The sequence below is a fragment of the Opisthorchis viverrini genome, assembly GCF_000715545.1.
Source record: "Opisthorchis viverrini unplaced genomic scaffold opera_v5_38, whole genome shotgun sequence".
NCBI classification, from domain to species: Eukaryota; Metazoa; Platyhelminthes; class Trematoda; order Opisthorchiida; family Opisthorchiidae; genus Opisthorchis; species Opisthorchis viverrini.
The window spans coordinates 1,868,077-1,880,727 of NW_008751695.1; the positions used below are offsets into that span (position 1 = coordinate 1,868,077).

A 12,651-nucleotide genomic window follows, 5' to 3' on the forward strand; every position below is an offset into this window, starting at 1 on the left:
TGTTGATCTGTGATGGCAAGACGGTATCAGGTGAACTTAATGAGCTTCAACCGAAGCGAGCACCTTGATATCCCAATCCCAAGGTGGAACCACGTAAATAGGACCATTTTGTTCTTTGACACTCGGCTTACAGCAACCGCGTCACGCCCGTTCCGATCTGACCTCGATCTGACCTGTTTTATTCCTTCTGTATTCTGATTACGTTTCGAAAAGTACTTAGATCCCGCTTGTGCAAGCTGGCACTTTCCAACCTCGACTAGCGGATTATTTTCGGCTATGTGATGTTTTTTTAGTACCGGTAATCCAAAGTCCATGTCTTATTGGCACAACTATTAGCGAATAGCTGGAACGTTGGTCAGTGGTCTGTTGTCTGTTTTACTGTCATAGAGGATCCTTCCCAAAGGTGTTTCTCGTCAGTGGTGACTTACCGTGCAACCCGTCAGGATGCACCCATTACAATTTTCTTCGTAGTAAAGTCTGTTTTAATCAGGAACTACTGTCACTGCTCAGCTAATGTACCTAGTTCATCTGACGTGCTTCATTTGACTAAAATCGTTCTATTGCATTGTTCACTACTCAGTATAGCTTGTTACGGTTGCAGGCTCCTGAGAGTGGAATCAGTTTCATGTTTTTTACAGCCACTCAGTTGCTCAACTACTGCGTAATTTAAAGAAATTTTGAACTTACCGATCAAGTCGCTTCAGCTGGGACCTATGTACATTCGGTTACTTTCTGAAACTGCATAGTATCACTCCGTTATTCTGGCATCTTTTTTCGCTCGCCTTTTCCAACTTGCTGATGGTAAACCGGTCCTTAGTTCTTCCATGTTCCGGATAGATCAAGCAACATTTGAGCAGAATGTGACGTGTTTGAGGCCAGCTGAATGTAAGAGGAGGATATGTAGGTCATCACCCCCAGCTTTTTATTGTTGATGATCATGTATATGGAGGGATAGTAAGTCCGTCAAAATTCTGCAGAGGAGAACCCCGCCACTCAAATTTAAAACCGACTCAGAAACTGAGCACCAGCTTTGCCCGATTTTGCTGTTCGATACTTTGTGAATTCGTATCTACTTGTCGCCCCATGTTACATGGTGTTTTGGACTTCTTGAAGTTTGTTTTCGGAAAACTTTCTCAAATCCCTACTTGACAGACCCAGTTTGCGCGATGTGCTGTGAATTTAGAAAGAGCGAGCAGAGCCCATTGTCTAGTTATGCTAATTGTCATTTGTCTTGGAAAGTATTTGAACCATATTTCGGGTCAGCAACACATTGTCTCTTCAAGAGAATGCTTATCAACTTAATAGACACAAAGGCAACCTCTGGTTCATCAGTGCGCCTCACCTCAGTTGATCAAGCAACCATGTTTTGACTGGTTTCTGGTGTACTTTGTAAAGTGCTATTACAGGACTGGGTGGGATCAAACCTTAGTCTCATGCTTACTGGTAAATTGATAGGTGTGGCAGACAATCCGGCCCATTTAGATGGCTTCCTGAGTTTTGGCACACTGGTGAAGAATGAAATCACCTCCCGAATCTTGAAGGCCGGGAAAACTTTTGTCCACCTCCGACATTTGTGGTTCAGACCTGACATCAGTCTGACTGCCAAGGGTACTGCTGCTACTTGATCTGTCCCGCTTTATGGATCAGGGATGTAGCCGCTTTATACAGATTATATGTGTTAGAACACCGGGGCACCCGAGGCATCGTGCAGGTCAGATGGTAACATCCGATCAGTAGAACTTAGTTATGACAGGTCGTTTCCAAGAAAGGTAACTCTCCCTCGGTAGGTCAACTAGTCCCACTTCAAAGGCGAAACTGTTTAGGTCATGGTTAGGTCATCCAGCCATGTCCCGTATGGAGACGATCCAGGAAGGTCACTCCATGACCTGGCAATAGAGCGTGCAAGCCCTCATCAGCCGATTCACTGCCGTCTTCCTGGATGGGAACCCTGGGACAAGAGAAATGGAGGGCTAGTGACCTTGACAGACAGCCACGTCAGATAGCCACTTGTGGCTCTGCGTCAGAGCTGTTGCTTTCAGCGCATGGCTCTCTGACTCTCTGTCTTATCGGAAAAATATTTAACGTTAACTGAGCCATCAATTTCAGCGCTTGGCTGTCATACTTTTATTCTTCTCACTCAGTGTGAACAAAACCATGGCTTCTCTACCATGATACACGGTTTTTGACAGACGGCCACGTCAGATAGCCACTTGTGGCTCTGCGTCAGAGCTGTTGCTTTCAGCGCATGGCTCTCTGACTCTCTGTCTTATCGGAAAAATATTTAACGTTAACTGAGCCATCAATTTCAGCGCTTGGCTGTCATACTTTTATTCTTCTCACTCAGTGTGAACAAAACCATGGCTTCTCTACCATGATACACGGTTTGTAGCTAAATAACTGAACTGCACTGAGCCTGGCATGCTGTATGAAGACCAACATTTGAGTGAACACAGTCATTGGTCTCTGAGCATCTTTCTCGTGTAACAGATGTTTACACACAAGTTAAAGTGTGGCGAAGTGGTTTTCGGACGAACCAATGATACGATTATGTCGGTGCATCCTAACCTTTTGTGCACCCTAAATGCTTTCCAGTCTACTATGAGCGGTCATCCGTCCCCTAAGTTTACTGGGTCAAAACAATGATAGTGATAATTAATTAATTATTAATTGCTGTTAATCGTTTTAACTAGGGCCCCTGTACCATCAATATACGGTCTGCAGCCGACGATGTTAATGACACTGAAACCAGTGTGCGCTTCCTTGTACTGTTGGCGGCACGTATTTGATTTGTTACTTCTTCCAAACTTAAAGGCTATTAAAGGACTCATCACAGAGTCCTCCCCACCGTTCTCAATCCGCTTATATTATCATGATCAACGAGTGCAAACCTCAAACGGTGACCGAGTGGTTGTTATCTTTCCTTTATAGAGGTCTATTCACCATCACTTCATTCTCTCCAAACTGGAATATATGGTGTTTTTGGACCTCGTCGTTTGATCGCTCATCTGATCTCTTACATTATTTGGCTCTTTTTTACGGTATCTGCGCTCCTACTTTACATCAGGCGGAGACAGCACATTTTAGAGGTTTGAAGTAGTCGACTTAGTTTCATACTCAGGTTTGGGCCCTCGGAGCGAGTGTAACGCGAAAACGGCTAGGACTGTCGTTACATGCAATCAAAGCGCATTCAGTTTTTCGTCAACTGTTGTGATTTTTTTGGTGAAGACTTTCAGTGATTGACTCAAAGCAGTTTGGAAAGCGTCGGGCGGTGCTGACTCCCTGTGATCTGCCACTACCAGCATGAACATAGTGGACAATAGAACCAAAAAATATGCCAAATGTTAATGAGGACGAGAGTCAGGTTGTCTGAATACCAGTATTTCAGCTACTGTTGTCCTAACGGCTTGAGAGCATCATCCCACCTGAATCCTTGAACTTCCTTTCCCCTTGTTGAAGACCGCTAGCTTAGGTTGGCAAGTGGTCTTACATACGGCACCGCTGAAGTGCTCTGAACGGTCGTCAGTAAATGTCCAATTATAAGTGTCAGAAGATAACTACGGTGGCAGCATCACTGTCGACGTGGGACGAATGATCTCCCCAGGGCAGATGTCCCTCATTTTCGCCTTTTTCTTACCAACCCACTGCATTCGTGTCTTACAGAAGGATTTTACTCTTACTCTTATCTATGACTTTGGTGCTTTCCCTTACGTTCCCTTACGTTCCCTTACGATGCGTTTGATTTACAGGACTATGAAGACGTGCTCGATGTGTTCAACATTGTACTTTGCCGACAGCAGGCTGAACTTCAAGTGAGTTATTTGGTTCTATACTCATCGCACTTTTTCGTGGCCAGGTCGTTATTTGCCCTTTGCTTTGATTGTAGTTGTTTGCAAATAGTACCCCCAAAGTGCTTGCTTTTCGGGGTTTTCAATTTAATCCTGTCCTTTTGAAGCTTCAAGGTGAGCACCTTTAGTTTGCTCATCAGTTTACCTAGCTCGGTGCGTTCACAAGCCTTGATTTCACTAATATGTGTGTGAATTCAGTGCAAATGTTATCGAAGCAGAACCGGTGTCATTTGTTACGTTAGTAACTACATTCCTTGAAAATAAATGGCCACGTGCGCAATGTAATCATGAGAACAGTCCTCATATTTTGTCTGTGGTCTCCGGAAGACAGAAGCGAGTAATTGGCAGAGTCAGGTTCGTCTGCACGTACTACGCATTTCTCACTACCATCTTCATAAGACGGCGTTTTCTAAACCGAACACTTAACGAAAGCTTCACGGGAGATAAGATGTGATGTTGTGGTGCGAAACGAAGGTAGTCACATTCAAAGTGGGATATATAGCGTCTTTCCGGCAGCGTTACTTTTGATTCTTCTTGCAGGTGACTAGGAACTGCAACATACGGCACATAGCCGATCTCACTGAATAGCACACATTCATTTGCTAAGTCATCTGGCTTAATTTTGCTTGTCGTTGTGAGTTAGGCTGCGGGTGATGCTTGGTCAGTCGTGCTGGTGGCGTTGTAGCCAGACATGGTGCTCAGATGAATTTAGTTTATCCCGTTTCAGGAGTGCTGGCGCGTTGTCATTGATAGCTTTTGATTTTTTAAAAGCTGAATTACCTCCCTTTTGTACTTTTTAATCATGGTTGTATGGTAATGAAGCGCCACTATTCACTACTAATGTATTGCTGTTGATCGTGGTGATGACATTACCTCCAAGTACGTGTTTCGCATCAACTCTACCCGACGTCTCTTGTCCCCGGTGCTTTCTGAGTTCTTTTCACCTCTTGTGGTTCCATGCTACCTTGCTGATGAGACCGATAACTACCCAGTTTTTGGTGTGCCTTACTACTCACACTAATTGAATAGAATGGCCGGTCGATTTGTAATTGACGATGTACACTTTCCTCAACCTTTGAATGAACGAAGTTTGTATATAGTCGTCGATCACGTGTGTCCCGCTTTATATTATTGGAAGCGTTTTATCCCCACAACTTGTTTAGAAGCTACCGGATATCCCTCATGTCTTCCAACAGTCACTCCTCACCTGGAGTTTCGATTTTTACTGTCGAATCCATAGTGAGAGATGTTGCCCAGGAAGTTAAGAGTGTCCAGTATCTTGATTCAAGTTAAGTTCGAGTAGGAACGGAAATAAAGCGCATACCTATATCCAGAAAGTCTGAATTTCGAGTCCAGCACCTGCAATTCCGAGTACTACTGTGTTCAACTGGAACCCCCACCTACCTAATTTCTACGGACTGTATGGCGCCCTCAATGGCGCTCATGCATCCATACTATTGCCTTTAATGCATAGCTCCCTTCTCGAGTCCCCGCACTTAGCAGTCCACTGACAGTGCTGTATTTACGCACGAATTTATCAACTCCCGCCTCCAACGCGCAGCTACCTACCCCACCTCCCTAAATCATCGATGAAAGAAACCACTATACGACAAGTACGCGGTTACTATAGCTGACAATGATGATGGCAGTAACGTGTCAAAAATAAGACCAATCCGGGGCACCAACGAACCATGAATAAACAATCAATGAGTCTGTTTGGATTCTTGACTGGTATTTTCAAAGGGGAACTCAGTGTACGTATTCCTCATTGCTTCAGTTTCACACTGCTGTGAAAAATTTAGTAGATATATTTAGGTTTAACACTACGCGGCCATCATCGTATGGAAAGAGGATACCACGCTGAGGTACCGAAATTTGGATAGAAACAATCGAAAGCTTAGTATCGGGGACCTCTGAGATTGACCCCTGAGTTATCTCATGCTTTCGTCATATTGATCAGCTTACCTGTTATAGATTTGTGTGGTAAAAATGGTGTTTTTCAGCGAAAGCAAGATGTGACCTTACTACTTTAGCGTAAATTGTGCATCCAACTACCCAGTCTTACCAGATTTCTGGGACTTGATGTATAAAAGGCAAGCAAACACGTGTTCGTGCTTTTCAGCTTGCTGTACCCCCCACGATCCTAACTTATTTACCTATTCTGATATGTTGGAAGTCTCATGATTGCGGTCAATGCTGACAGACCGTTGGTCTCGAATCTGTTTCAAATAGGTTTTTTTCTGGGGGGCAGCATTCTTTGAATAGTTTTGAAAGATTCGATGTCTGATAGTAGCTCGATCGTCGGCTCACGGTTATCCCTCGCCGGATACATCTTTGGGCAACTTGGGAGCCACGGTTTTCCATATCATGGAGCACTGGACTGAATGTTGGTTTATAAAATCACTGCCATCACTTCGTTTGTTTTCACTCTAAGCCGAGTGAGCAGAAGGTGAAAAAGCGTCGTTTCCAACTGAAGAGGGTAAGTCATGCACAACTTGCCCCTCTATGTACATCTGCATTCCTTTTGTGTTGTTGCTGGTCAGAAGCCAGTTGAACGCGGGCTCTTGTGCTTGCAGTATAGTTATTTTGGCTGCACCTAACCGGACACGTTGTGGGTTATATGAATTCCAGTCATCCACGGATTATGGCGTGTGTGTCACGGTTGCTGAATTTTGTTTGTATCTCATGGGACACACAGACTCCGTTGTGATGGTTGTGTTTATGGAAAATTTGTTGTTTGTCAAGTACTACTGTTGGTTCCGGGAATCGTATTGGAATGTTTGTTTGACCTGCCGTGCCCGAGGTCTCCCTCGTTGTGATGCTTGAATAGACTGAGCATACACATTCAAGAACCATAAATTGTTGTGCCGTATTCGGAGACGTAGTGCATCTGATTGGGGTGAGTACGTGCAATAGAGCGCTCGACTTTTCGGAGGGACACCCATTAGTCAAGCTTACACGTGAGAATATTTAACTGGGTTGTTAACGCAGTTCCGAAGGCTCTTAAGTACCATATCTTTCGTTTAATTGTGCATTTCCACATCTGCATGTTGAGGTATGAGGGCAACACTATGAACGCGTAATAGGTCGGTTATTCAGTCAATCATATGTCCTGTGCGACATCTGTCACAGACTGGTGCCTCTGCCAGGATTTGCCTCATTTTAACTGTATTTTGCAGAGCACCGGGAAGCCTATTGGTTTGTTTGAAACAAGCTATTCTCTCTGGTCCGCATGGTTCCGTATGCCCCATAAATGGCCCGATTTTCGTGTGTCGTACCTGCGGTGTTGTATGTTTTGATTTTTTGGCATATTGCCGTCAGGATTCCACGGTATCACGTAGGACAAATCCATTGGTACATTTAACCATCATGAGAGGAAATTAAGTCCATATATCACCCGGTTTCATAACCCCGAACACTGATGCACATTTTTATTTATAGCGTGATACTCTTCGTTTGCCTTTCTTCTTGCATATGCTTGTTAACGCTAATCGTTTTCGCATTTATCATCAGACCCTGACAGCAAAAACACGTGGCATTATGTTTTGAAGCACATACTCTGGATGTATATTTTTCGGATTTTAGTTTTTCTTCCTTTTCTTCCTTTTTTGTTTCTTTTCTTTCGGCAGAATTATACTGCTAACCATTACTGCTAACCAAATCAACTTTTATCGATTTAAACGCGTCAAAATGTCGCATCGGTCTCACGTACTTTTTTCATAACTATGAGCTGCTAAAGTGAAAGTTACCGGCATTTTGGCTCAGGTCTAATCGTTCTCGGCATCTCAGACCACAGTTCATTTAAGCCTTTAGGCTACTGACAATGTACATTAGTTTCAACTTTTACAATGTTGTTCAGTATCAAGATAGGTAGGGGGTACTGGGCGATGGTTCTAACACATCTGATAAAACCGAGTGTCAATATTCGTTTGTGTATCTTGTTCTGAGATCACATTGTTAGCAACAGGAGTTTCAACCACCTATGCATCAAAATGGGAAATGCTATTCTTACTATGTTCCAAGGAGAGTGGCTGGGATTTCCTTTTCTATTCTTAATTCAGGAATTGAAGAGGAGACTGTTCGAGGGTTGAAATCAGTTTGTATGTCGGACACGAAATTGCTTTGCCTTTCTGTTAGGGTGGACTTTAACGTTATCGATCCTTTGACGTCCGAAAACTGCATAATAAGCTTTTCGGTTTGCACCACAACCTCCACGTCCAACCAGTGAGAATAGTTTGGTTTCTGAGGAATGCTTCTTTCGAACCTACCCACCTATACGAACTAGGGGGTCTCAGAACATTTAAATCACTATTTAGCTAACTGGGCTAATCATTTATCTGACAGTCTAGTCCGAAGCTAGGTGATCTGCCTCGTCGGTTGCAAACCGTAAACCGATGTGGTCACTACAGTATAAACTCGAAATCTTTAGCATCAATGGGGCATTGTTGGGCAGCCAGGGTCAATCCAGTTTCCGCTCATGAAATATGTTGATACAAGTCATCATTTTTATTTGGAATTATGTGCTAATCTCAATTAACCCAAAATTCGATTCGCTACTGAACTGAATATTACAGTATTAGACCGAAAAACAAAACTAAAGGCTTGCATCGTGCAACTTTTCCAGTGGGTCGGGCACACCAATCACATCGCTCAAGTGTGAACATGTTCGCCTGTTCAGACGTGATAATTCAGATCCGTCCAACGTGCGTTGGTGGAGTAGTGGTTACACGCTCGCCTCGCATGTCAGATGTCCGGGGTTCAACTCCCGGCACGGCCATTGGATATGCACTGCTGATGAGCTCTAATGAGAGCGAAACTCGAGTCCAGTGCTTCCCTTTGGTGTGGACTCACCGGAATAATTACGCCAGAACAGGAACACGGCGGTTCAAACGAGTGGTGTGGCTATTGACAAAGATTGAAAAAGCACTTTCCTGTTGGTGCTGTTCGTAGTTTAGTTGTGTTGATTATTCCTTTATCCTTCAGAAAGGTAACTTTGTGGTACACATGCGTTTCGTGCCGTGTTACTACTAGGCATTTGATTTATGATTTTCCCTTAGGACTTCCTTCACTTTCTCCTTTTTTGCAGTCACTGAAAATATGTCGTCACTCTGGGTAGCTCCTTGAATGTGCGCCACTTTAATGAGGCCATATTAATCTCTATACATAAACCAACTTGTTTCAATACGTGAGTAGCAGAATTTTTACAGTTTTGCTCAGTGAGTCTCGTTAGCCCTTGGCCAAACAGACGACACTTCCTGTATGCTGTCTATCGACAATTACGCCTCACTTGGAACATGAGTGATGGACACTTTTTTGCTGTTCCACGGCTGAATTACCTCTATTACGCGTTTTTGAAAATGGTCACGACCGTCGATTCATACCACTTGACTCTGATGGTCCTTCGGGTGGCATGGCAGCTAGGCACCGGAAGGGCGCTACAGCTGAACGGAACGCTTTCTTTCTGACGGTCCCTTCCACCCAGCTAGAGAAAATAAGTTAGACAAGCACTGACTAAGGACCAGCACTTCGGTGACGCTTGACGGAGAGGAATAGGCATACGTGGATTTTCGAAGCCGTGAAACGTTCCAGTTTCACTGTTCAAGGATCTGAAATGGGTCAGGAATCCGGTTGTGATACTGTAGATTGCCACTTTTTGTTAAAATTGTTTAGCTTAACGCTTTAGGCATTCTTTTTAGGGACGAGCGAACCGTGTGATTGTTTCACCCACCATAGGCCTCACGTATGTTGGGATAGCTTTCGCGCAGAGCTTCTCGCCTTTCTCGTCTCTTCCTCCTCCTACATCTGAACCCACTGACATTCAGAATCTGTGCAGATATTCTTTTTCATCTAAGGCCTGACAGTGCTTCGTGTTGTATTGTAATCCAGGAGGACTACGTGTCCGAACTACTAGGAAGCTTATGGTTTCGCTGGACGTCCATTCATCAACATTATCATCATAGACAGCATAACATCAGTGTTCAGGACTGGTCTGTCTCTGCCGGTGCTTGGACGGAGTTGATTACCCCGTTTTGCAAGCTAAGCGCGTAGCATCCTGAAGGTTTGATGATAGTACTTCCCGGTAAGGGAAGGAGGAATGTCCAGGAGATATTTCATCAGGTGGTTGAGGTAGACATGGCTCACATTAGGGTCCGGGAGGTTCTCGATGGCCAAGCGAGGTGCTCGCGCCCGGAAAGAGCAAAGAGGACAAGCGCATGATCAGAATTCACACAAGTGTTCCTGGATGAGCGGCATCCAGTGGTTGATCCACTCCACCAGTGGCGATGTGGTCTTTCTGTGTTGAGGATGGTGACACCATGTGGTCAAGCGATTTCGGTTGTTTTGGGATTTAGCTGCAGCAGGCCTTCGTGCACCTTGATTTCGGTCCAAAATGAGTACTTAATTGAGCCACAGTAGTGCTTAACCTACTTGCTTACGCATTCATATTCTCAACAATCACAACAGTCTATGAACGTTCATAGCCTCGTAAAAAAACAGGCTTTGAGAGTACCGGAACTTCACTCTGAGTCTTAACAGATGAACAGACAGTGATTATTGACGCGTTTACGGGATAGTCAGGCGGACGTTGCCACACGGTCCGCAAGTAGGAGTCTGTCATCAGACAGAGGTCCTTCAGATTGATGGCTTAAAATACTAGAGCCCCTNTGCTCGCATCTTGTGCGCCCGGAAAAGAGCAAAGAGGACTGGAAGTGATAAGAAACCGATGATTAGGTCAGTTCGGCAACCTACTTTGGTCGTTTCCGAGGGATAACACTTACCAACGGAAAGTGAGCGCTGTCGTTTAGTCTGTTTCAGAGTGCGAACCTTAAAGGCTACTGGATGAACTGAATTGGGGTTTTAAGAATGACTGAAATGTCTACCGCCGTGGCGTCCGAGTGAGATGTAGATATTATAGCTAACAGGAATGGGCGGTGAACAGTTTGGTCAGTCCTTAAGAATGATCCTACGGGGGTATGGCTAGCAACAGGGTAAGGAGGGACAAAGCAACGGATTTGTGGGGGAGAGGACGCATCAATGGTAGCACTTTTCCGCTTATCCACCTTGGTGTATGAATGAAGTAAGGTGAACCGATCAATGCGCACTGTGAAGTGTTCATCAGCCGCTGCTGTCTAACATGTAATACCAAATATCTAAGATTTGCATTTTTCGATTTTATCTCACTTTGCACTACGCGGAGACTGTTCTCCTTGATGTGCACTTGCCCATTTTACCTATCACCCTTTACTCTGAAAGCATGTAAGCTGTTTTATTCATTGCAATAGCACAATCAAGGTAAAAGCAAGGAAGCAGCAGAGAAAGCAAAAGGTAGCAGAATGTTCAGGTGGTTTTCGCGTTCACCGTCTATTTCATCGGATACCAGTTCCTCAACGGATTCGTCCCAATCGGATGCTGACGTTATCATGAAGCGACTGCAATCCGAGATGACTGCTGAGGAGAAAGCCCGCCTCTATGAGGCAATTAATTACTCGGAGGCGGTCGCTGCACCTGGGAAGTTTCCACCGACATACGTTTCCATGGTAATTTCGGTCGCCTTGCGTCAGTTGAGCTTCATCCTTCTGGACGACAAACTCAGGTATGCTGGATGTTTGTTGCTCGTTTTCTAGCCTTCGTTTTGACTTTTCGAAGGGTTCCCCGTGTAACCCGTTAGGAATTTCCGCGAAATACGTTCCGATGCAAATACTCGATTTGCCATTGTAACCTCACTTCTGCTGACTTGTATTCGTGGTCCTGTCCATTGCATATTTACTGAACTAGTGTTCTACGTCATCCTAATGCTACTTACTACTCACCTGTCTTCATCCTGTTTCCAGCGATCCACAAATTCTCAAAGTTGCCGTAAGCAAATTGACAGCTGACGTTGAACAGCGATCGGGCGACCAAGCGCTGGGGTAAGTAGGAACGAAATTTTTCGGTTTTTCTGTATTTTATGGGATATTTTGGACGGCATCTTTTTCTTTCAGTTTCCGAAAAAACTGTTTCGATTCAATGTATTTTTGTGCTGGGATTCCATTTAAATATCGTTTGCTTTCCTCGTAATCAGTTGGTCTTATTGTACTGGTGGGTAAGGACCATTATCACTCAATTCATTCATAACTGAACTACCATATAACCGTGAGAAAAGAAAGCCCTAGTAATGAGTGGTAAGGAAAGGGAAAGGTAGGGACCTAGTGCAAAGGAATCCTATGCCTCCTATGCCTAAGACCTTCAAGAGTAAGTTGTCTACACGTCTGAACAACAACAATGAAGTAAGCAATTCTCGAAGCAAGACTCTATCAATGGGATTAGTGAAGCGTGCTTCGCGCACCTCGTTCGATTTACATCCGGTATACAGCAACAGGTGAACCGTAGCAGACGGTCCGACTAAGACATTTCGTCGTGTGCGCCCGGGGGTAGGTTACATGCCATATCCTGCAGGGTTTTTGGGTGCGCACAGGAAAGACTACCTACAAACCTCAAGGATGTATTCCTAATCCATAAAGTCTGAGAAAACTACAATTGTTGATTGGTGATGTGTGTGACCCCACTCATGTATTCGATGTAATGTAGAGGAATAGTTGATGCATCTTCCTATAGATCGAAATCCTATTACCGCTATTGGACTAGCGTTTCACCTACTGTGGTTGAGCGTCACAATATAGGGGAATCCAATAGCAATCTGATGTTTACACTAGACCCTGTCGATACTTCGCAGACACTGTTGGTCAATCATCATCATCATCATCAACGACAGCATGACATCAGTGCTCAACACCAATGCTTCACTGCCGTACAGCCATGACTTATTTGA

At 44.4% G+C, this 12,651-nt stretch overlaps 1 protein-coding gene across 1 annotated transcript in view; it reads left to right on the plus strand.

Annotated features, from left to right (window-relative positions):
- T265_02944 (hypothetical protein) overlaps window positions 1-12,651 on the plus strand; it is a gene marked incomplete at both ends in the record, with an annotated part of 104,689 nt that overhangs the window by 6,137 nt on the left and 85,901 nt on the right. The window contains 3 exons of the mRNA XM_009167308.1: window positions 3,747-3,809; window positions 11,126-11,436; window positions 11,675-11,752. Coding sequence (XP_009165572.1) covers window positions 3,747-3,809; window positions 11,126-11,436; window positions 11,675-11,752 — 452 coding nt within the window. The remainder of the gene's footprint in view (window positions 1-3,746; window positions 3,810-11,125; window positions 11,437-11,674; window positions 11,753-12,651) is intronic.